Genomic DNA, 24,144 nt, shown 5'->3' on the forward strand with positions numbered 1-24,144 from the left:
AGGGCTGCCATGGAGTATTCTGAGGTAATTCTAAAAGATGCGCTTGTGCGACTTTCCATAACAATGGAGAAACACCACATGCAGAACTTCCCCTCACAGACTTTTTATCTCAGCTCACATTGGGAACAAATGGGAGCGTAGTAGAAATTTTGGACAGCATGGCAGAATTATAGTGACCTCACTTACTATACACCAACATATAAAAGCAAAATGGATACAGCACCAAAAAGACGGAGACTCAAATCTTGATGGAGTGTGACTTTATTCGCTCCCCGTAGGGGAGCGAATAAAGTCACACTCCATCAAGATTTGAGTCTCCGGCTTTTTGGTGCTGTATCCATTTTGCTTTTATATATTTCTCCGGGTTGGTATTCCTGTAGGATTACCTGCACAAGCTGAGAGGTCCAGTGCTGTCTCCTCTACATATTTCCTTTATACACCAACATAAACGTCAGCTTACCTGATGGATACACAAGATGGCGGCCAAGTGCTCAGACCAAAGGCCTCTTCTTCCAAGATAGTATATTGCCATCAGACTGTATTGCATGCAGTAGCTTCCGCCATATTGCCACATTTCATATAGAGCAGCATCTTCTTATAGTCCATCAGAAGCCATATTAGGGGCTATAACCTTTCGTGGTACCTCACGCCTCAATGAGGGATGATGGTTTTGCTCTTAATAGTTTACAAGTTTCCTCTATCTATGGCTGTAGCAGAAATACATTGGATTTTTGGAAAAGACACAACAGAAAGAACACAATTCACCCAGAAGGCATTGGTCTCTACAGGTTGATCAATCACCTCACATGTGTGGTAACAGGTGACCAATAATCATGGTGGATCTGGCTGGAAAACCTATGAATAGGATTCACTTCACCTTCCTACAGGAATGACACCTTGCTAAGAGGTATGGCTTTTTCCACTATCCAAATACAGCACCGCGGCATATGTTGGTGCTATATATCTATAATGGGGGGGAAACAGATGTATTGCAATTTATGGACAAACAATTTTAGCAAAAATATTGTAAATGGTCTTTACATCTATTTTTTGCGAATTCGTTGTAGAATAGTGCCGGTATTGGCACCCTGGGTTGTCCTTGTGGTCGGCACGCAGAAGTCATGCAGGATTTAATAGCTGGCTTTGAGACCTTCACTTTTGACCTCGAAAGGGATGTGGAATGTCAGCGGGGGGCCCAGGTCCTGCCCTTCGCAGGCATGGACAGTAAGTATGATTTTGTCAATGTGATGACACTAAGGCCACTTGGAGGACATAATGCAGGAAGCTCATAAAATATGCAGTAGGATTCATGGAGGGGAATGCTAACTCAAATCTGGATGCATTATTAATAGTGTAGCTAGAGAATGTGTACTAAGGGTTAAATTGGTTCAGCATTTGGAATCACATTGCTTGATAAATCTGTTTGCTTCAAGAAACAGCCCCACACCTGTGCACAGGTTGTATCTGGTACTGCAGCTCTGCTTTAGGCAATGGGGGAAACTTTATTAATATGTGTCTGCGTGCAGCCACTTCACAGCCCAAATTTATAAAAATGGCGCAAGACTGATACATTTTGCACAAATGAAAAATCGCCTCAGAACTTGCTGTAGTATGTCATTTTATAAGGCAAGGCAGAGGTGTTATGAATTTTTTATTTTTTTACGTTTGTGCAATATTTTTGCGCCTTTTTAAAAAGACCGTTAATAAATGTCATCCCCTGCATAGTCAAGAAAGAAGCACTGCAACTGTCACTTTTGCAAATGTTGTATATTTTTAAATTGCGCAAAAATTTTGCACCAAATTTCAGCCAATAAAATGTCAGGAAGGCAATGATAAATCTCCTCAGTCAATCCTTGTGTTCACCAATGACCGCGCAATGTGGCAACCTCTGGCCGCCATTGGCAAACTCTTGGTTTAAGCCATATGCACTCGCCACCATGTCGGAATGTGGCCTAAACTTAAAGGGGTGCTCTGGCCCTAAGACATCTTCTTATCCCTTTTCCAAAGGATAGGGGATAAGATGTCTGACCGCGGTGGTCCCGCCGCTGTGGACCCCCGCAATCTTGCATTCGGCACCCACCTCTTTGAGCTGCACACCGCGCTGCTAGCTCACAAACTGCCAGGGGCCGACCACGGGGCCAGAGTATCATGACATCACCACTCCGCCCCCGTGTGACATCACCCCCCACTATGCAAGTCTATGGGAGGGGGCATGACTGCCGGCTGGCAGGGCAGCATGCAGCTCAAAGAGGTGGGTGCCAAATGCAAGATTCGGGGGATAAGATGTCTTAGGGCCAGAGTACCCCTTTTAAGCTGCAATACCAGATGCAACCTGTCGACAAGTGTGATGCTGTTATTGAAAGGAAGAAGACATGTTCTAATCCTAGTTTACTACCTTTTTGTCTGTGACCATCCATTAGTCATTAGGCTATGTTCACACTTCGGAATGTACACATGGAAAATACGGTATGTGTCCTCTCCAACATTCTGCGGGCGCAGTGGAATCCTTGTGCAGAATTCTGCAAGGAAATTCCGTGGTGTGAACATACCCTAACAGCAACAGTCTAGGTGTTCTCAATGTTTCAATGTAGGACTGCAGTTATGTACACTGCAAAGATGGTGTGAACACAGTTTCAAATTTGCTGTATACTCGGTGTATACCGTGATATTTGAACTTGGAGCCCCAATCATACTGCATTTCTGCAATATGTTTCAGGCAGTGGCGTCTCCAGCATTCATATTTAGGGGGGGCACATGGGGGGCCAGTGACAAAAGTGGGGGGGCAATTTTAAAACTTGTGTGTGTGTGTGTGTGTATATATGTGTGTGTGTGTGTGTATATGTATATAATATTAAAATCTTTTTGCACATTCTTGTTGCACAATGATTATTTTTTTCCGTTTTTGCCTTAGATTTTTGGGTAAAATGACTGATGTCATTACAAAGTAGAATTGGTGGCGCAAAAAATAAGCCATCATATGGATTTTTAGGTGCAAAATTGAAAGGGTTATGATTTTTAAAAGGTGAGGAAAAAAATAAAGTGCAAAAATGGAAAAATGCTATGTCCTTAAGGGGTTAAAACTTGGACACTATCATCAACTTTGATAGCGGCATCTAAAGTGTTAATGTCAAACATCAGCCTGATTGGTGATGTCTGGCAATAAGGCTGGGTTCACACTACGTTTTCTCCCATACGGGAGCGCATACGGCAGGGGGGAGCTAAAAGCTCGCGCTCCCGTATGTCACCGTATGCGCTCCCGTATGTCATTCATTTCAATGAGCCGACCGGAGTGAAACGTTCGGTCCGGTCGGCTCATTTTTGTGCCGTATGCGCTTTTACAACCGGACCTAAAACCGTGGTTGACCACGGTTTTAGGTCCGGTTGTAAAAGCGCATACGGTGCAAAAATGAGCCGACCGGACCGAACGTTTCACTCCGGTCGGCTCATTGAAATGAATGACATACGGGAGCGCATACGGTGACATACGGGAGCGCGAGCTTTTAGCTCCCCCCTGCCGTATGCGCTCCCGTATGGGAGAAAACGTAGTGTGAACCCAGCCTTACACGGATGGATCCCCAGCATATTTTACGCTGCGGATCCCCCCCACAATGGACCCTACAGTGCTGCCTCCATCTGTGCCTGCTCATAACGGCAATTCTCCGCTATGAGCGGACACGCTTTGATGTGTATACTCGCACACATTGCGGCTGCTCTCGGCCTAGCTCAGAGAGCAGGAGCGGCCATGATGTGCGTGAGTATACACATCAAAGCGTGTCTGCTCGTAGCGGAGGATTGCCGTTATGAGCAGGCACAGATGGAGGCAGCACTGTAGGGTCCATTGTCGGTGGATCTGCAGCATAAAATACACTGTGGATCAACCCCTGAATGAGCCCTTAGGGTACGTTCACACGTACAGGATCTGCTGTATATTTTCTGCAGCTACCTATTGAAGCTAATGGGTTGCAAAATCAGCTGCACAAAATATGCAGCAAAAATATGCAGCAGATCCTGTACATGTGAATGTACCCTTAAGGGGTTAACTATAAACTAGCAGTGTGTTCACATGTTTTCCTTCCAGTGGGGTCACTTTCCCTCCTCCAGTGTCCACAGGTCTCCAACAGATCACATTACCAGAACAATTTATGGAAAAATCGCGGCAAAAATTGCGCGATTTTGCCGCGATTTTTCCCAAAAATTGTTCTGATAATGTGACCTGTGGACACTGAAGGAGGGAAAGTGACCCCACTGGACTGCTACTATACACATCACCCAGTCCTAGGATATACTGCTAAGGGGGGAGAGGGAGGACACGGAACATCACTCACCTCACATGAAGCTGCTCTGTGTTCCGGAGGCCTGTCACCTCACATGAAGCTGCTCTGTGTTCCGGAGGCCTGTCACCTCACATGAAGCTGCTCTGTGTTCCGGAGGCCTGTCGCCTCACATGAAGCTGCTCTGTGTTCCGGAGGCCTGTCGCCTCACATGAAGCTGCTCTGTGTTCCGGAGGCCTGTCGCCTCACATGAAGCTGCTCTGTGTTCCGGAGGCCTGTCGCCTCACATGAAGCTGCTCTGTGTTCCGGAGGCCTGTCGCCTCACATGAAGCTGCTCTGTGTTCCGGAGGCCTGTCGCCTCACATGAAGCTGCTCTGTGTTCCGGAGGCCTGTCGCCTCACATGAAGCTGCTCTGTGTTCCGGAGGCCTGTCGCCTCACATGAAGCTGCTCTGTGTTCCGGAGGCCTGTCGCCTCACATGAAGCTGCTCTGTGTTCCGGAGGCCTGTCGCCTCACATGAAGCTGCTCTGTGTTCCGGAGGCCTGTCGCCTCACATGAAGCTGCTCTGTGTTCCGGAGGCCTGTCGCCTCACATGAAGCTGCTCTGTGTTCCGGAGGCCTGTCGCCTCACATGAAGCTGCTCTGTGTTCCGGAGGCCTGTCGCCTCACATGAAGCTGCTCTGTGTTCCGGAGGCCTGTCGCCTCACATGAAGCTGCTCTGTGTTCCGGAGGCCTGTCGCCTCACATGAAGCTGCTCTGTGTTCCGGAGGCCTGTCGCCTCACATGAAGCTGCTCTGTGTTCCGGAGGCCTGTCGCCTCACATGAAGCTGCTCTGTGTTCCGGAGGCCTGTCGCCTCACATGAAGCTGCTCTGTGTTCCGGAGGCCTGTCGCCTCACATGAAGCTGCTCTGTGTTCCGGAGGCCTGTCGCCTCACATGAAGCTGCTCTGTGTTCCGGAGGCCTGTCGCCTCACATGAAGCTGCTCTGTGTTCCGGAGGCCTGTCGCCTCACATGAAGCTGCTCTGTGTTCCGGAGGCCTGTCGCCTCACATGAAGCTGCTCTGTGTTCCGGAGGCCTGTCGCCTCACATGAAGCTGCTCTGTGTTCCGGAGGCCTGTCGCCTCACATGAAGCTGCTCTGTGTTCCGGAGGCCTGTCGCCTCACATGAAGCTGCTCTGTGTTCCGGAGGCCTGTCGCCTCACATGAAGCTGCTCTGTGTTCCGGAGGCCTGTCGCCTCACATGAAGCTGCTCTGTGTTCCGGAGGCCTGTCGCCTCACATGAAGCTGCTCTGTGTTCCGGAGGCCTGTCGCCTCACATGAAGCTGCTCTGTGTTCCGGAGGCCTGTCGCCTCACATGAAGCTGCTCTGTGTTCCGGAGGCCTGTCGCCTCACATGAAGCTGCTCTGTGTTCCGGAGGCCTGTCGCCTCACATGAAGCTGCTCTGTGTTCCGGAGGCCTGTCAGCTCACATGAAGCTGCTCTGTGTTCCGGAGGCCTGTCAGCTCTCGGCCCCTCCTCTCTAGTGCTGGGGGCGGAGCCATCATCAGGTACCTTCATCCCACACAATAGCTTAACAGACAATGCTATTGTGTCCAATCAAATTAACATATACTAGGTGGCTCCATTTGGACCACTAAAAAAAAAAAAAATATATATAAAATGGTACCTGCTGCAGTGTGCCAATGTATACGTCGGCATTCCTTTTTTCACTGAATGGAGACAGGCCCCATTCATACTATGTTTATGCAGTACGGTATGTTAGCGCCAAGTGCATGGGGCACAAGTAGGCAAAAGACCAGATTCTAGTATATACCTAAAATCAATACTACCTGATTTTGCCCATAACTACCAATCACAGCTCCGCTTTCATTTTACCAGAGCTTGTTAACATAGGAAAGCTGAGTGGTAATTGGTTGTTATGAATAGGGATAAGTGAATCGAATCTGCCGAATCCGAATTTGTTACGAATTTCAGGAAAGATTGGATTTGCCGCGAATAGCTTCACTAAACTCCATTTAGTGTGGCCCAGGCTCAAGGGTATCTTAACCCCTTAAGGACTGGGGGGTTTTCAGTTTTTGCATTTTCGTTTTTTGCTCCTTGCCTTTAAAAAATTATAACTCTTTCAATTTTGCACCTAAAAATCCATATGATGGCTTATTTTTTGCGCCACCAATTCTACTTTGTAATGACGTCAGTCATTTTGTTTCTACGTAGTACATTTTTCGGTAAAAATGACACCTTATGTTTATTCTGTAGGTCCATACGATTAAAATGATCCCCTACTTATATAGGTTTGATTTTGTCGGACTTCTGGAAAAAATCATAACTACATGCAGGAAAATGTATACGTTTAAAATTGTCATTTCTGACCCCTATAACTTTTTTATTTTTCCGTGTATGGGGCGGTATGAGGGCTCATTTTTTGCGCCGTGATCTGAAGTTTTTAACGGTACCATTTTTGCATTGATAGGACTTATTGATCTATTTTGAAAATGCACTATTTTGGACTTTGGAATTTTTTTGCGCGCACGCCATTGACCGAGCGGTTTAATTAATGATATATTTTTATAATTCGGACATTTCCGCACGCGGTGATACCATATATGTTTATTTTTATTTACACTGTGTTTTTTTATTTTTTTATGGGAAAAGGGGGGTGATTCAAACTTTTAATAGGGGAGGAGTTAAATGATCTTTATTCACTTTTTTTTTCCACTTTTTTTTTTTTTTTTGCAGTGTTATAGGTCCCATAGGGACCTATAACACTGCACACACTGATCTTCATCATTGATCACTGGTTTCTCATAGGAAACCAGTGATCGACCATTCTGCCGCATGACTGCTCATGCCTGGATCTCAGGCACTGAGCAGTCATTCGCGATCGGACAGCGAGGAGGCAGGTAGGGGCCCTCCCGCTGTCCTGTAAGCTGTTCGGGATGCCGCGATTTCGCCGGCTATCCCGAACAGCCCACTGAGTTAACCGGCAACTTTCGCTTTCACTTTTAGCCGCGCGGCTAAAGGGTTAATAGCGCGCGGCGCCGCTATTAGAGGCGGGTCCCGGCTTCACTATGACGCCGGGCCCGCCGTGATATGATGCGGGGTTACCGTGTAACCCCGCGTTATATCAGGAGAGCAGGACCATGGACGTACCGGTACGTCCTTGGTCCTTAAGGGGTTAAATGGCGGCTCCACATGTGAGAACATGGGGCAAGGAATCCTGGGAAGGCGGGAACAAGGGTAGGTGGGATGACCCTGAATCGCATGCAGCCTATCAGCAGCCAGTCACCCCTGTCACAGCCATATATAATCGGCAGCCATCTTGTAGCCAGTCACATCAGCATTCTATTACAGAGAGAGAGACATACAGCAGTGTGTGTTGCACAGAAAAGTATTTTTACTGTAGCGATTCACCTCAAGCCCAAACCCAGCCTAGAAGCACTGATAGGGAAGGGAGTGAGATTGAAAGAGAGTGCAATTTTGGGTGTAGTACACAGCGACTGTGTGCTGCAGCACTGGTGTGTACAACAACTGAAAAGCTAATAGTAGCCAGCCAGTTAGGGTGAGCAGAGCACTAAAAGCATATTATCCTCTATTAATAGTAACCTGTGCGTACACCTAAATTGTGTACAATTGTGTTCCTCTTTAAAGCCTTAAGGGCCTAGATACTGTGAAAGGCCAGGCAAAAGTACACCCCTGCTGGCGTTGTAGACAAATACTGTTTTAAGCGTACCGGAGTGCATTGTGCTCCCCTCATACTCACTAAGTATGTCAGGCAGAGAAGTTCCTGAATTCATCAGGCAGAGGTCACAGCAGACTAGGGGCGAGTGGCAGCAGGAGTCGCAGCGAGAGGCCTGAGCTCCCGGTATCGGCTAGTGGTCTTGTCTTGACCAGCAACCCATTTGCTGTCATCGATTGGTTTACGCTGTCCACTTCATCACAAGTGACATCTGACACCTCCAGTCAGTCGTTGGGTTCCTCAGACACAACCCTCAATTGGCGTGGCCCGGGAGTAGACCCTGTCCTCCATTGCCTCTGTCCTATGTTGTTCCCTCCCCCACAGAAGTATCTTATGCTGTGGGTTCGGCACCACTATTTAGTGAGGATGAGCTACTAGAGGACAGTCAGCAGCTACTGCCCAGCCAAGAAGTGGAGGAGACAGCCACTGATTCCTCCGCTATACGGGCAAGTAGTGAGGAGAGTGGCATGGAAGGTGGTGTTGCGTGCGTTCAGGCTCCTGAAGCAGACACTGTTGACGAACCTGAGGAGGACATCCATTGACTTGCAGACACAACTCGATGATGATGATGATGACTGTCGCACTTGGGAGCCGGGTGCAGAAGGGGCTTCATCATCATCAGGAAAAAGGGTTGCAGGTTGCCAGTGAGGCAGCAGCTGAGCCAGCAAGGTGGTAGCATGGTTGGCAGCCGGCATGGTGGCAGAAGTGGAAAGTCTGCAGCCAAACGTGCCCTGGGTAGACCACCTGCTTCGCTGCAGCCTACCTTCCCGGGAGGTAGTGGGACAGAGGTTCCTGGAGACGGTGGCAGTAGCAGTCAATCAGTGCAGACTGTTGGTGGGAAAATCAGCTACTCAGCGGTGTGGCAGTTTTTCATCAAGCATCCGGAGGAGGTTAACCTGGCCACATGCAAGATGTCGGCAGAAGGTGAAGCGTGGCCAGGGTCCAAATGTTGGCACCATGGCCCTGTGTCAACATATGCAGCGTCACCATAAAGCGGCCTGGGAGAACAATGGCTCCGATGTGGTGGTCCAGCCTGCTGCATCACCCGGTGGCACGCTGCTTCTTGTTTCAGCCAGCCAAGGCTCCACCACCTCAGCCGAAGGGAGCGGTGTGTCATACCCATCTTCTGTTACTCCTGCTGCTCCTCCTACTTTGAGTCAGTCATTCCGCCAGCAATCCATAGGCGAAGCCATGTCCAAGAGACAACAGTATGCGCCCACTCATCCAACGGTGCAGAAGCTGACAATGTGCGACTCCGCCTAATCCTCCACCGTGTCCTCAGCCTCCACTGCACGGACAAGTCTCAGTGCCCCTCCAGCATACCATGTGTGCAGGGCATGGCGGTGTCACACGGTTCTTCACATGATTTGCTTTGGCGAACTGAGTCACACGGGAGGAACTGCGAAGTAGGGATTGACAGATTATCGGTTAGGCCAATATTCACGATTTTGTAACAGCGGTCGCGCCCCCTTCCCATAGACTTTCGTTGAGAGGGCGGGCGAGACGTCACGCCCGGCATCTGCGAACACGGAAGCCTGCAAACAGCGTTCGGAGTAATGAACTTCCGGACGCTGTGAGCGGAGATCCGAACTGCAGGGCAGCGCACAACCCCTTTAAACATGGGACATGTGGAAGGGGGTATGGCTGCAGGGTGACGCTCCACAGCTCTGTATAATGGGGGAGATTTATCAAAACCTGTCCAGAGGAAAAGTTGCTGAGTTGCCCATTGCAACCAATCAGATCGCTTCTTTCTATTTTATTTTATTATTTTTTAAGTATGTATGTATTTTAAACTTTTAGAAATATCGGTAAACAAAACAACTCTCCAAGAGCACCACACTACACACAGCAAAGTGTAAGGGTATGTTCACAGTGAGGAATTGGCGAGGAATTCTCGCGTATAAACACATACCAATAGATAGATTATTTTTTTTTTTTAACATAGCTTTTACTTTTTTTTTAACCTCTTAAACATCAGAGTGAACAGGCCCTAAAAGGGCATTTGTTTGGTCAACTGTGGTAAGCAAAAAGTTTATGTAAGAGGATTGCTCTTCTCTATGCCGAACCATAACTTTTTTTCCCTATGTATTGGGCAGAGTCGGGAGCAGCGGTGTGTGACTTCTTCATACAGGGCATATGCAGGAAAGGTAAGGCAGTCCAAGCTGTATACACCCCCAGCAGAACACGGCTCACTGATGAGAAACTATGGCTGGAACTGAACCATAGCTTTAGTTTCAGGTATGGGCTACATTGTGATTTTTTTTTTTCTTTTTGTGTCGGGACGAATTGACTTTTTAAATAGGAAAGGTCATTTGAACAAAGTGTTAATAGATCAAGTACAGGTGTCATTGTAACCTCTGCTCCCCAAAATTGTGAAAAACAAATACAGAAGTTTTTTTGGAAACTTGGTTCTGATTTACATAATTTATTCTCTAATCACACCCAGAGCTGCATTCAGAATTCTGCAAGCATGAATGGTGTCCAGTTATATACTGTATCTTGTGCATAGTGGGAGATGTAGGGGTTTAAAGTGGGACTCGGTGGGAAAACTATTTATTTATTTATTTATTTTTAAATAGATTTGTAAATTACTTCTATTAAAAAATCTTAATCTTACCAGTACTTATCAGCAGCTATCCTACAGAGGAAATTCTTTTCTTTTGAATTTCTTTTCTGTCTGACCACAGTGCTCTCTACTGACACCTCTGTCCATGTCAGGAACTGTACGGAGCAGAAGCAAATCCCCATGGCAAACCTCTCCTGCTTTTGGACAGTTCCTGACATGAACAGAGGTGTCAGCAGAAAGCACTGTGGTCAGACTGAAAGAAAATTCAAAAAGAAGCAGCAGCTAAGTACTAGAAGGATTAAGATTTTTAAATAGAAGTAATTTACAAATCTGTATAACTTTCTGGCACCAATTGATGAGAAAAAAAAAGTGTTCCACCGGAGTACCCCTTTAAACCCCTACAACTCCCACAATGCACAAGATACAATATAAGACAGGACACAACTCGTGCTTGCAGAATTCCGAATGCAGCTCTTGGTGTGATTAGAGGATTAGAGTATATTGAATAATGTAAATCAGAACCAGATTTCCAAAAATAAGCTTCTGTATTAGATTTTTCTCAATTTTGGGGAGCAGAAGTTTGCAATGACACCTGCACCCTGTTGTCAACCAGGGGACCCACTAGACTGACAGCCCCATTAGATACCCCAATGAAGGTCAAAGACACTCACCTGGGTCACCAAAACCCCATATACCAAGGATACAAGGGACATAAAGTAGGGGCTGAAAACTCTTACACCCCATGACCTCTCATCAAAAAAACTTTTGATATATTATAGATTCTTGTTTGCAGAATAACTTTCCAACTGCATGTTATTAAAAAATATGCTTCTTTCTATTTAATTTTCCACTTTGAAAAAATGACCCCTAGGGGTCTCCCTACCAGTCCTGGCAGCAAGCATTTCAGACTCGTGCTGGAGTCCTAAACACTCAGAGCTGCCAGCCTGCTTTGTTCACAGCCAAACAGGCTGTGAACAAAGCAGGCTGGCAGCTCTGAGTGTTCTCCTTTGTGAAAAAAAGCAGACTGGCAGCTCGTAGTGTTTAGGACTCCAGCATGAGTCTGAAATGCTTGCTGCCAGGACTGGTAGGGAGACCCCTAGTGGTCATTTTTTCAAAGTGGAAAATTTAAATAGAAAGAAGCATATTTTTTATTAACATGCAATTGGAAAGTTATTCTGTATGCATTAAACTATAATATATCAAACCTTTTTTTTTGATGAGGTACCCTTTAATACTTTTAATAGACCGTCAATGGCCTCGGCAGCACCAAGGGGAAAATGGCATTACAGTTATGCCTTTGATGCCATAGTCCCCAGTGTAAAATCTGTAACATTGCCCCAATCTACAAATACTTGTGCTTCATATGCGGCTGACGGACTACTATGCCGCATCAGACTCCAGGGCCCAGGTGTGACCGATAGCTCTGCACCCCCTATAGCTACACTCCAGCCCTTAGTGTGTGAATGTGTGATGCTTCTGGATTTCTTGTTGCCCACATGTCCATTACCATGTTGCTTTGTTTTCACAGGTTCCATTTGTCCCTTCCGTCACATGAGTGGGGAGAAAACTGTAGTCTGTAAGCACTGGCTGAGGGGTTTGTGCAAGAAAGGCGACCATTGCGAGTTCCTCCATGAGTATGACATGGGTCGTATGCCTGAGTGTTACTTCTATTCCAAATTTGGTGAGGGAAGAGGCCTGGCTTATGGGTAAAGAGCACTCCAAACGAGACACTTGTATGTCTATACTACAATGTGGTGCATTACGCTTTCCAGCATGGGTGGCATTACTTGGCTAAATAGCTTTTGCCGAATATTCTGTGTGTTGCTGTGTTTCCCAACATGTGGCATTCCGGGTGTTGGGGAAACAACTATTAATGTTTTGTAATTGTTGGACAGCCGATGGCTGTCCGGGCATGCTGGGAGTTGTAGTTTTGCAACATCTGGAGGTCCGCAGGTTGAAGACCACTGCCCTAAACCATCCAAAAGCTGTCAGAGAATTCTTAAAGTTCTAGTTTTGCAACAGCTGAATGGCCTCGGGTTGGGGAACAATGAGAAAGATCATATAGACATCATAGAAGCTCTGATAGTGTGGACGCCTGGTAACAAAAATCTTTCACTTAAATTTTTAATGTGAAGTTTCATACATGTACAGAACAAATGGGAAGTAGTCCCCAAAAAATGTTCAGCTCATGTCCTGCTACAAGGGCTGCGATTGGACAGAACTCTGACTCCACCTGTTAAACCCATTGGATGCCACAGAGATACTGTCTGCTGCATCGAAGCGGTTTTCCATTGGAACAGATGCCCATTGGCCACTTCCATGCCTGTAAATCAATAAAGCAGGATTTAGTCACTAATACTGATACTAATAATAGTAATACTATTAGTCAGACGGGCCTGACTCAATATGAAACTGTATTAGGGTGCATTCACACTACGTTTGTGAGATCTGGCTGGCAAATTTCAAAACCGGGCCACTCCCGTATCCCAGCTGGACTGAAGCCGAATCTCATTTATTTAAATGAGCCAACTGGAGTCAGACAGTGACTCCAGCGGCTCGCTTTTGCCCCGTATTCATATCCAAAGCATACCATGTTTTTTAGTCTGGCCACAAAGCCGGAAACTGGGCAAAAAATGAGTCACTATCTGACTCCGGTCGGCCCACTTAAATGAATGAGGTTCGCCGGCGGCCCGGGTGGGATACAGGAGTGGCCGGTTTTGAAATTTCCCAGCTGGATCCGGCAGCCAGATCTCTCAAATGTGGTGTCAAGCATAAGCTCAAGTTCCATAGAGGGACAAAATTGTTGGGAGTAGATGCCACAAATGTTATAGCATTACTGAAATTTGCCACCAGAATCGGCGTGGTGCCAATTTCCATTTTTTGGCACTTATTGGGCCTACTTGTTTAGGGTCCTGCAAGAGGCACTTGACAGACTAATGTGGGATAACTCCAACATTAATAGATGGCTAAATAAGGGTTGTGCCGTCTGATCAATGCTGAGCTGCGTCTCCTGTTTTTGTTTGTCTTCTGTTCCACATGACTAGATGTAAATGTCTTCCATCATGGAACATATCCGAGAGGGAGACACAGCTGGATAAAGGGATCATGTCACGTTAGCAGCTTGCTGGTTTCCCACACAATGTAGGAAATTGAGAATACATTTTTACTATTTAATGTACTAATGTACTTTTGTATAGCAGAACCGCACTACAATTCCTTTAGTCCAGAAATCCTAAAGATGAATTAGCACAGGAGGTGGTTTAGCTCAATAGTATGATGCTAATCTGCATTTAAAGGGGTACTCCGCTGCCCCAGCGGTCAGAACATTTTTTTTCCGAATGCTTGGAGCAGGCGGCAGGGGTCGTGACGTCACTGCCACGCCCCTCGTGACATCATGTCACGCCCCCTCAATGCAAGTCTATGGGAGGGGGCGTGGCAGCCGCCACACCCCCTCCCATAGACTTGCATTGAAGGGGCGTGGCAGTGACATCACGACCCCTGCCGCCTGCTCCAAGCATTTGGAACAAAATGTTCTAAATGCTGGGGCAGCGGAGAACCCCTTTAAATGCAGATTAGCATCATACTACTCCGCCCTCGTCCGTCACGCCCCCTCCCATAGACTTGCATTGAGGGGGCGGAGTCGTGACGTCACAACTCCGTCCCCATGGTCAGGACGCTTAACACAGAGTGGGTGCTGCATGCTAGATTGTGGGAGTCCTCAGCGGTGGGACCCCACCCCCTGATCAGACATCTTATCCCCCTATCCTTTGGATAGGGGATAAGATGTCTTAGGGCCGGAGTACCCCCTTTAAGTTTGAGTCTGATCACTATTTGTAGTCACCCGGCACAGATGGTTGCCCTCAGTTTCCATAAATGGGAGCTATAGAAACCTGCTAATAAGTTTCTGGATGTAAAGCTCACTGGAGTCTGGAGGTGGATGCATACGTGGCCACAATGAGTGTTTAAGTTAACCCATTCTTGGAATTGGCTGCATAAACTCGTATAAGCCTTACAGCAGCTTTATTTTCTAGTAAAACCAAATGCTATCCAAAGTGGTTTGTGTAAATGCGCCTAGTGGTCCTCTGCTTTCCTCTAGTGGTACAATGTGGAATTTCACCAAAAATCTTAATTGTGACCCTAACCTTATTTCCATTAGGTGAATGCAGCAATAGGGACTGTCTATTCCTGCACATCGACCCCGCTTCTAAGATTAAGGATTGCCCGTGGTACGACAGAGGATTTTGCAAACATGGTAATGTTGGACATCACGATGTGAAGTCACTGTTACTGCTGAATAACATTGTAGGCCATACTTTGTGCAGATTCTAACTAGTAGGAGAGTTAAAGCTATATTTCCACTTGTGTTTTCTTGCATCTTGATCACATCAGTGATTTGTTAAAGCAGATAGATGTTGGAATATAATTATTGGGGATTTTAAAGGGGCTATCCAGGGTTAAAGGGGTACTCCGCACCCCTAGACATCTTATCCCCTATCCAAAGGATAGGGGATAAGATGTCAAATCGCCGGGGTCCCGCTGCTGGGGACCCCCGGGATCTCAGCTGCTGCACCCACCTGTACGGCTTCCACCTCACACCGGCAACGCTGGAGGCTTCGGATCCCGACCACAATGGTGGACGAGCGTGACATCACTCCCCGCCCCCTCAATGCAAGTCTATGGGAGGGGGGCGTGACGGACCTTCCATAGACTGGCATTGAGGGGGCGGGGTGTGACATCACACGGGGTGGAGTCGTGACGTCACGCTCGTCCGCCATTGTGGTCGGGATCCGAAGCCTCCAGCGTTGCCGGTGTGAGGTGGAAGCCGTACAGGTGGGTGCAGCAACAGAGATCCCAGGGGTCCTCAGCAGCGGGACCCCGGTGATCTGACATCTTATCCCCTATCCTTTGGATAGGGGATAAGATGTCTAGGGGTGCGGAGTACCCCTTTAATAACAAACATAGTTGCTTTCTTCAAAAAAAAAAATATATATATAAAATAAACACACTTTTCTTTAGGGTGTGCAGAGGAATACAACTTTGCTCAATTCTCTTCAATGGGACCGAGCTGCAATACTACACACAAACTGAGTGCAAGAGTGGTGCTAATTCTGGAACAAAGCTGCTATGTGCTCTTTGGATGTTACAAAATGACAGCTCTAAGCATGCTGGGCATTGTAGTTTTGCCACAGTTGAAGAGTCCCCAGTTGGGGACCATTTCCCTAGACCGGCAGCAAGCTTTCTGGGCATGCTAGTTGTAATTTTGCAACAGCTGGAGTTACATATTGGGGAACGCTGCTGCAGACTGTCATGGCATGCTGGGAGTTGCAGTTTGCGACAGCTGGAGACCTACAGGTTGGGGAACACTACTGGGAACTGGACTATAAGGAAAAATCAGTGCAAGTAAAGCAGAGTACTTTCAGTCATTCCGGACAAGGATTGTGCATGATCTGCAGTTTAGCACTTAAATTAAAGAGGTTGTATAGCGAAAATTATCTTATCCCCTATCCACAGGATCTCCATAACAGATCTCCAGCGCTCCCATACGAATGAATGTAGACAGCACGCGTTCCATATACAGTGGTCCCTCAACATACGATGGTAATCCGTTCCAAACGGACCATCGTTTGTTGAAACCATCGTATGTTGAGGGATCCGTGCAATGTAAAGTATAGGACAGTGGTCTACAACCTACGGACCTCCAGATGTTGCAAAACTACAACAACCCAGCATACCCGGATAGCCGTTGGCTGTCCGGGCATGCTGGGAGTTGTAGTTTTGCAACATCTGGCGGTCCGCAGGTTGAAGACCACTGGCATAGGAAGTTGGACTCTCCTGTCCCTGCCGCTCCGGACCGTCACTGCTCGTCACCGCTGCCCTGGATGTCGCCGACGCTCCGGGAAGGCCTCTGATCCCCAGCATCCTCGCTCTCCATCGCCGCCATCACGTCGCTACGCACGCCGCTCCTATTGGATGACGGGACGGCGTGTGCAGCGACGTGATGACGACTATGGAGAGCACCGACGATGCAGCGGATCCCGAAGAGGACGCGCCGGAGCCCCGAGGACAGGTAAGTGATCGTCAGCGGAGCACACGGGGCACCGTAAACTGCTATCCGGTGGCAGCTGAAGCAGTCTGCGCTGCCGGATAGCCGTTTATGCGATGGCCCCGACATACAAAAGCATCGTATGTTGATGCTGCCTCTGAGAGGCCATCGCATGTTGAAATGATCGTATGTCGGGGCCATTGTAGGTCGGGGGGGTCACTGTATTTGTGTGGGAGCACTGGAGATCTGTTATAGGGATCCTGTAGATTCCAAGTGCTCGATCTATCATGACGTGATCCTGGGGGGACATGACATAAAGGAGGCTACTCCTGGATTCCAATCTGTAAGGTGGAGCAGCAGGGAAGAACTATAGAAGAGAATGTGTATATGATCTCCTCCTCCCATGAACGCCCTACATAAGCTTTCAGCTGCAAATTACTGACAGATTTTTATTGCATTTTAGTTGTCTGTAATGACTTTTGCAGCAGGTAAGAGACAGATACATTGTTCCCTGGGTGGGGACTAATCTCTTGTTGTGGAGACCAAGGACTAAGTCATTGGTTACTTTGTAATAACTCAGGTGGAGACCTAAAAAAATATCAGTCCTGTAAATCTGTAGCTAGGAAAAAAAAAAAAAAGGAATCAGCAGACACAGACCTCTTCATTTTTGGGTTATCCTACAACTTTAAAGGGGTACTCCAGTGGTAAACTTTATTTATTTTTATTTTTCAAATCAACTGGTGACAAAGTTTTATACAGATTTGTAAATTCTATATAAAAATCTTAAGTGAGGTAGATAAAAAAAAGTGGTTTTTTTTTTCTTGCAGTGCTGGACCAATGGGATTAGAAGAGACCAAACTTTTATGGTAATAAAGGAGTAGCGTTTATTGGAAGCACGTCAACGCGTTTCTGGCCCCTTCATCAGGACAAGGTGCTGGTCTGACCAGCACCTTGTCCCGATGAAGGGCCCATTCCGGGCCAGAAATGCGTTGACGTGCTTCCAATAAACGCTACTCCTTTTTCCCCATAAAAGTTTGGTCTCTTCTATTTCCATTGGTCCAGCGCTGCAAGAAAAAAAATCTGTATTTTTTATCTACCTCACTTACTACTACCGATGACTCCACGGAGGCTTCGGAAGGATTGCGAGCTGCAGGACCAAAAGACTCACGCTACATGTGAACACAGGTGTTGTGCTCTTAGCGCAACACAAAAGTGTGAGTGAGATTCATTCGTTTTTTTCCTATAATTGTTTAAACTATACTTCACTAGGGGCGCATGTCCTGTTTTCTCCCTTTCTTTTCTCTATTTAAAAATCTTTATCCTTCTAATACTTATCAGCTGCTGTATGCTCCACAGGAAGTTTTATATATATATTTTTTTTTTTTCTTCCCTGCCTGACCACAGTGCTCTCTGCTGACACCTCTGTCCATGTCAGGAACTGTCCAGAGCAGGAAGTTTTCTATAGGTCTTCCCGGCTACTCCACCTTACAGATGAGAATCCAGGAGTAGCCTCCTTTATGTGACAGTCATGTCCCCCAGGATCATGTGGTGATTGAGCACTTGGAAGTTAGTTATTCAAGGTGCCTGAAGGTGCCCATAGCAAATCTCTTCTGCTCTGGACAGTTCCTGACATGGACAGAGGTGTCAGCAGAGAGCACTGTGGTCAGACTGGAAAGATCAATACAACTTTCGCTGGAGTATACAACAGCTGATAAGTACTGGAAGGATTACGATTTTTAAATAGAAGTCATTTACAAATCTGTTAACTTTTTGGCACCAGTTGATTTTTGATTGATTTTCCCCACCAAAGTACCCCTTTTTAAGACCCTGGAAGAGACTGATATACTAGAGGGCCTGTGGAGTGGTGCAGAACACATGGACCGCTGTCCTTCCATGCTTCCCTCCTACACCCTGCACTAAGCATAGTACTGTGCCCGTTTTGCCAAGTGTTCCTTGCTTTCGTGTATGAATTTTACTAATCCGTGTTTTTTTTTTTTTTTTATCTATGCCTGACCAGGTCCAGCATGCAAATACCGGCACACCCGCAGAGTGATGTGCCCAAACTACCTGGCTGGCTTCTGTCCTGAAGGTCCAAAGTGTAAATATGCCCAGTAAGTTAAAGATGGGATGGGTGGCGCTGAAAGCCTAGTATTTTAGGTTTTGTGTCTTTGCTAGGATTCCAACTAAAAATCACCTGTAATGTTTTCCAGTCCAAAAGTAGACTTGGTTCTCTGCAGTCCGGACCACACAAAGGTTAGTGCTGTGTAAAGCTAGCATCATTTATGGACATTTATCAACGGGTTTAGTCAGGTTTTCTTTACTATAATTGTTGCAAAATTGTCGCAACTGCGACTACGCGATTTTTAGTGCGACATTTTGACTGGAAAGCGAGAAAAGCAAGTTTTCCAAAAATTAACTACGTAGTAATAATTTTAAAATGGACTACGGGTAGTCTGGTATTTATTAACTGCGACAGTCGCAACTGCGCAAAAAAAAGTCGCAACAGGGTTAAAAATTGACTAAATTTACTCCAGCTTAAACATGGAGCAGAAAAAGCTACTACCAAAGTAAAAAAGGAAAAATTGCTTACGTGACAGAAAATTATCAACAGGCTGAAACCAGTTGATAAATAAGTCGCACATAAGCAAAAAAAAAAGTAAGGAAAAAATTACTTAAAAAAAAAAAAGAATACATAAGCAAACATTGATAAATGTCCCTCATTGAGAGTACAGCTCTGGAGTATAATATGGGATGTTATTTAGGTATGTACAGGATAATCAAAGAAAAATAACGTAGCACTCCACTTGCTGTGAAAATAGAAATACATTTTATTCTGGCAATCCAATTGGATTGCCAGAATAAAATGTATTTCTATTTTCACAGCAAGTGGAGTACTACGGTATTATTTAATTATCAAACCGATTGGGACCCAAACTGTGCACCCACGCTCTTGCAGAGTGCCTAGTATCTTCTACAAATATGTACAGGATAAGTAATGTATGTACACACGGGGAGATGTAACAAAACCTGTCCAGAGGAAAAGTTGACCAGTTGCCCATAGCAACCAATCAGATCGCTGCTTTCATTTTTGAAAAGGCCTCTGCAAAATGAAAGAAGCGATCTGATTGGTTGCTATGGACAACTGGTCAACTTTTCCTTTGCACACATTTTGATAAATCTCCCCCACTGACCCCACCAGCAGAATAGTAAGTGCAGCTTGTGATATAACTCTGGATCAGTAATGTAATTTATGTAATGAATGACGCCACCAGCAGAATAGTAAGTGCAGCTTGTGATATAACTCGGGATCAGTAATGTAATTTATGTAATGAATGACGCCACCAGCAGAATAGCGTGCATCTCTGGAGCATAAAAAAAGATCTAACTCTGTACAGGATCAGTAATGTTTACACACAGTGACTTACTTAGGGTGGGTTCACAACAAGTGTTTGCAATACAGTTTTGTATCATGTTTTTGATTTTAAAAAAACCGGATTCCTCAAAACCTGACTAAACTGTATCAAAACGTGTGTACAAATTTTTTTCTGTATACGGTTTGAAAAATTATGTCCGATTGTGTCCGTTTTTTAAAGAAAAAAATATACGTTTTTAACTTTTCACTCCATTATGAATAAAGTTTTACTTGTTTGATTGAAATTCCAAGAAAAAAAAAATGAACAAAGCCAAAAACCATATGGTACTGTACACACATACGGATCCCATTGACTCCCATGTTAAAAAAAAAAAAAAAAAAAACTTATACGGTTTAAGGGTGCGTTCACATGCTCTTTGTTTTTGCGGGTTTTCCGCAGCGTATTTGAAAGGGGCGGGCTCTTCTCGGCTGTCCATAGCAGATTGTCCGCGGCGGAATTTACGCTGCGGAAAATCCGCCGCAAGCCCCATTGAAGTCAGTAGGGACTACGGCGGATTTTCCGCAGCGTAAATTCCGCCGCGGACAATCTGCTATGGACAGCCGAGAAGAGCCCACCCACTTTCAAATACGCTGCGGAAAACCCGCAAAAACAGAGCATGTGAACGCACCCTAATACAGTTTTTCACCCGGACCAAAAGTCCAGAAAAAAAGTGAAAAAACATATGGTCTGAAAAACGGAGACAACAGTATACATCATGGTGCATACGATTTTGAATGGGAAGTCTATGGGCACGGTTTTCTGTACAGTTGAATAAGTTTTTTTTTATGAAACCGTATGCCGAAACCGTATAGTAAAATCGTGGTGTGAACCCACCCTTACTTGGGATCAATGCAGTATCAGTAGAATATTTCTAAAGTATAAAACTGTGTTTGAGGTGGACAGACCATTAACATTCTTTTATACAGTATCCTTCGTGTCTTTTCTTCTTCTTACAGAAAGCGGCTGCACCTAAGAGGCTACCAGTCCCTTCACTCCCTTGTGATCCTGAGCCCCTATCTAAGCAAGCAGCCATCCTTATGGAGCTGCCACCTCTCTCCCATCTGACTGTTCTCACCATGATGCATGAACGCTTTAAGAAGATGCAAGAAAATGTCTGTGGAGGTCTGAGACCCTTGGAACAAGTCACATGTTTCAAAGTAAGTTTAGTGAAATAACCTATTGATTAGTGCCATGTGTAGTACCAGCGCTATAACATCACCCCTGATACGGCCTGCAGAATATCAGACAATGTTTTAAAGGGGCACTCCCCTGGCAAACTTTTTTTCTTTAAATCAACTGGTGCCAGAAAGTTAAACAGATTTGTAAATCACTTCTATTAAAAAAAATCTTAATCCTTCCAGTACTTTTTAGGGGCTGTATACTAAAGTGAAATCCAAAAAATGAATGCATTTCCTCTGATGTCACGACCACAGTGCTCTCTGCTGACCTCTGCTGTCCATTTTAGGAACTGTCCAGAACAGGAGGAAATCCCCATAGCAAACATATGCTGCTCTGGACAGTTCCTAAAATGGACAGCAGAGGTCAGCAGAGAGCACTGTGGTCATGACATCAGAGGAAATGCATTTCTTTTTTGTATTTCTCTTCAGTATACAGCCCCTAAAAAGTACTGGAAGGATTAAGATTTTATAATAGAAGTGATTTACAAATCGCTCAAATCGCATATTAATTTTATAGTTATTTTTATATTGGGATTATTATATATTATATTTTATTGTGTATTTAATTAATTAGGGGAGTACAAGGGCCCTGTACATCCCTATTTAATCTATTTTGCATTCTATATTAATAAATACTAATTATTTCAAACCAGATATCTTTGACCCTTGAGCCCCATTTATTTTTACATATTGTTCCTATTTTTATACACCGTGGGTATAGGTGTTTGTTGGGTTGCTCGGGTCCTCAGTGACGGTCAGACAGACAGGAGCCTCTCCATTGTGTTTATATTATGTGATTTACAAATCTGTTCAACTTTTTGGCAATAGTTGATTTAAAAAAATAAAATAAAAATTTGCCACGGGAGTACCCCTTTCAATGTTAAGGCTGATGAAAATTGGTGGAGGGAGTGGGCAGTCCTGAATTAGTAACTATGTTTTTTTTTTTTTTTTTTTTTTTTTTTTTTTTTTTGTGGGTTACAGTGTGGAGACAGAGGCCACTATGCCAACAAATGCAGCCGAAGCCGTTACGCCTTTCAGATGAGGAAGTGATTAGTAGACTGTGGTACGGATGTGTGGACATGGATAAACACATTGATGCTTCTTCGTCAATTCAAGTGAGGAGATCTAGACTGCGAGATGCTCTGTCTATGCTCCAGTGTTCGAAAGGGCAACGCGTAAAAAAAAAAAAATGACTATTTATCCTATGTTATCTATGGATGACCATAGAATTGCTAATTACAAACAAAAATAAATTTATATTTTGCATATAATGGAGTTTTGATCTACCATTCTTGTTTATGATCAAGAGCAAATTGTTTATGGTTTCTATGCGGTGAAGAGAAAATGGCAAAAAAGTGATTGATGTCGTTTTTTAACAGCTGGAGAGCCAGTGGGCCAGTGGTCTTCAACCTGCGTACCGCCAGATGTTGCAAAACTACAACTCCCAGCATGCCCGGACAGCCAACGGCTGTCCGGGCATGCTGGGAGTTGTAGTTTTGCAACATCTGGAGGACCGCAGGTTGAAGACCACTGCTATAGGCATATGGCCTACAGTGTCAATATTGTACACGACAGGTGACTATATTGTCAGTGTGTTCCCCAAGATCATGGCTTCTATTAGAGATGAGCGAATTTACAGTAAATTCGATTCGTCAAGAACTTCTCGGCTCGGCAGTTGATGGCTTATCCTGCATAAATGAGTTCAGCTTTCAGGTGCTCCCGTGGGCTGGAAAAGGTGGATACAGTCCTAGGAGACTCTTTCCTAGGACTGTATCCACCTTTTCCAGCCCACCGGAGCACCTGAAAACTGAACTAATTTATGCATAAGTCATCAACTGCCGAGCCGAGAAGTTCGTGAGGAATCGAATTTACTGTAAATTCGCTCATCTCTAGCCTCTATCTATATATACTGAATAAAGTGGCAGGACTCATGAATGATCGCCACTCCAAAGATCTCCTTAAAGGGGTTATCCAGGAAAAAACTTTTTTTTATATATCAACTGGCTCCGGAAAGTTAAACAGATTTGTAAATTACTTTGATTAAAAAAATCTTAATCCTTGCAATTGTTATTAGCTTCTGAAGTTGAGTTTTTTTTTCTGTCTAACTGCTCTCTGATGACTCACGTCCCGGGAGCTGTGCAGTTCCTATGGGGATATTCTCCCATCAAGCACAGCTCCCGGGACATGACATCATCATTGAGCAGTTAAACAGAAAACTTCAGAAGCTAATAACTATTGAATGGATTAAGATTTTTTAATAGAAGTAATTTACAAATCTGTTTAACTTTCCGGAGCCAGTTGATTATATAAAAATGTTTTTTTTTGCCTGGAATACCCCTTTAATCCTTTCAGTACTTATGAGCTGCTGAATTTGAGTTGTTTTCTAAGTGCTCTCTGATGACACCTGTCTCGGGAACCACCCAGTTTAGAAGCAAATTCCCATAGCAAACCTCTTCTACTCTGTGCAGTTCCCGAGACAGACAGACAGAGATGTCAGCAGAGAGCACTGTTGCCAGACAGAAAACAACAACTCTACTTCAGCAGCTGATAATTATTGGAAGGATTAAGATTTTTTTATAGAAGTAAATTACATTCCTGGACGTCCTACGGCAGCACAGTATGGGGTTAAAGTCTGTCCCCCTGAACTTGCCAGAAGAGATAATTAGCATAATAAAAACATTTGCATAATTAATTAGTGCAATTAACCGGAACCTCCCAGTGTATAAGTAACCCCCACAGACAACAGACCACAGAGTTTTTTTCTTCTGCTTCCAGAAGGATTTTAGTATATTCAAGGATTCCAGGACATCTGAGGGGAGACTGTGAAGTTCCCCTTATCAGCGACCCCTCTGTGGACTACTGTGAAGTATCTTGGGGTCTGCTGTACACTACCGGCGCTGTGAAGTCCCGTGTGTGTTATGTATTATTTTACCTGGTCTGG

At 45.2% G+C, this 24,144-nt stretch overlaps 1 protein-coding gene across 3 annotated transcripts; it reads left to right on the plus strand.

The window, feature by feature from the left end:
* The first annotated feature begins 313 nt into the window (after positions 1 to 313).
* Positions 314 to 22,437, plus strand: CPSF4L (cleavage and polyadenylation specific factor 4 like). Of its 3 annotated transcripts, XM_056550661.1 has the most exons (9): positions 314 to 907; positions 1,068 to 1,224; positions 10,100 to 10,150; positions 12,098 to 12,250; positions 14,726 to 14,821; positions 18,630 to 18,723; positions 18,823 to 18,865; positions 20,982 to 21,182; positions 22,185 to 22,437. In XM_056550661.1, exons 2-9 carry the CDS (start codon positions 1,122 to 1,124, stop codon positions 22,251 to 22,253), a joined length of 810 nt encoding a protein of 269 aa, XP_056406636.1. In that variant the 5' UTR covers positions 314 to 907; positions 1,068 to 1,121; the 3' UTR covers positions 22,254 to 22,437. The 3 variants fall into 3 exon arrangements, 2 of the variants coding, with proteins under 2 accessions (XP_056406636.1, XP_056406637.1); XR_008849682.1 differs by lacking the exon at positions 18,823 to 18,865; XM_056550662.1 differs by lacking the exons at positions 18,823 to 18,865; positions 20,982 to 21,182; positions 22,185 to 22,437 and adding an exon at positions 18,770 to 18,820.
* Positions 22,438 to 24,144: the final 1,707 nt, after the last annotated feature.

This window comes from Hyla sarda, chromosome 13 (genome assembly GCF_029499605.1).
Source record: "Hyla sarda isolate aHylSar1 chromosome 13, aHylSar1.hap1, whole genome shotgun sequence".
NCBI classification, from domain to species: domain Eukaryota; kingdom Metazoa; phylum Chordata; class Amphibia; order Anura; family Hylidae; genus Hyla; species Hyla sarda.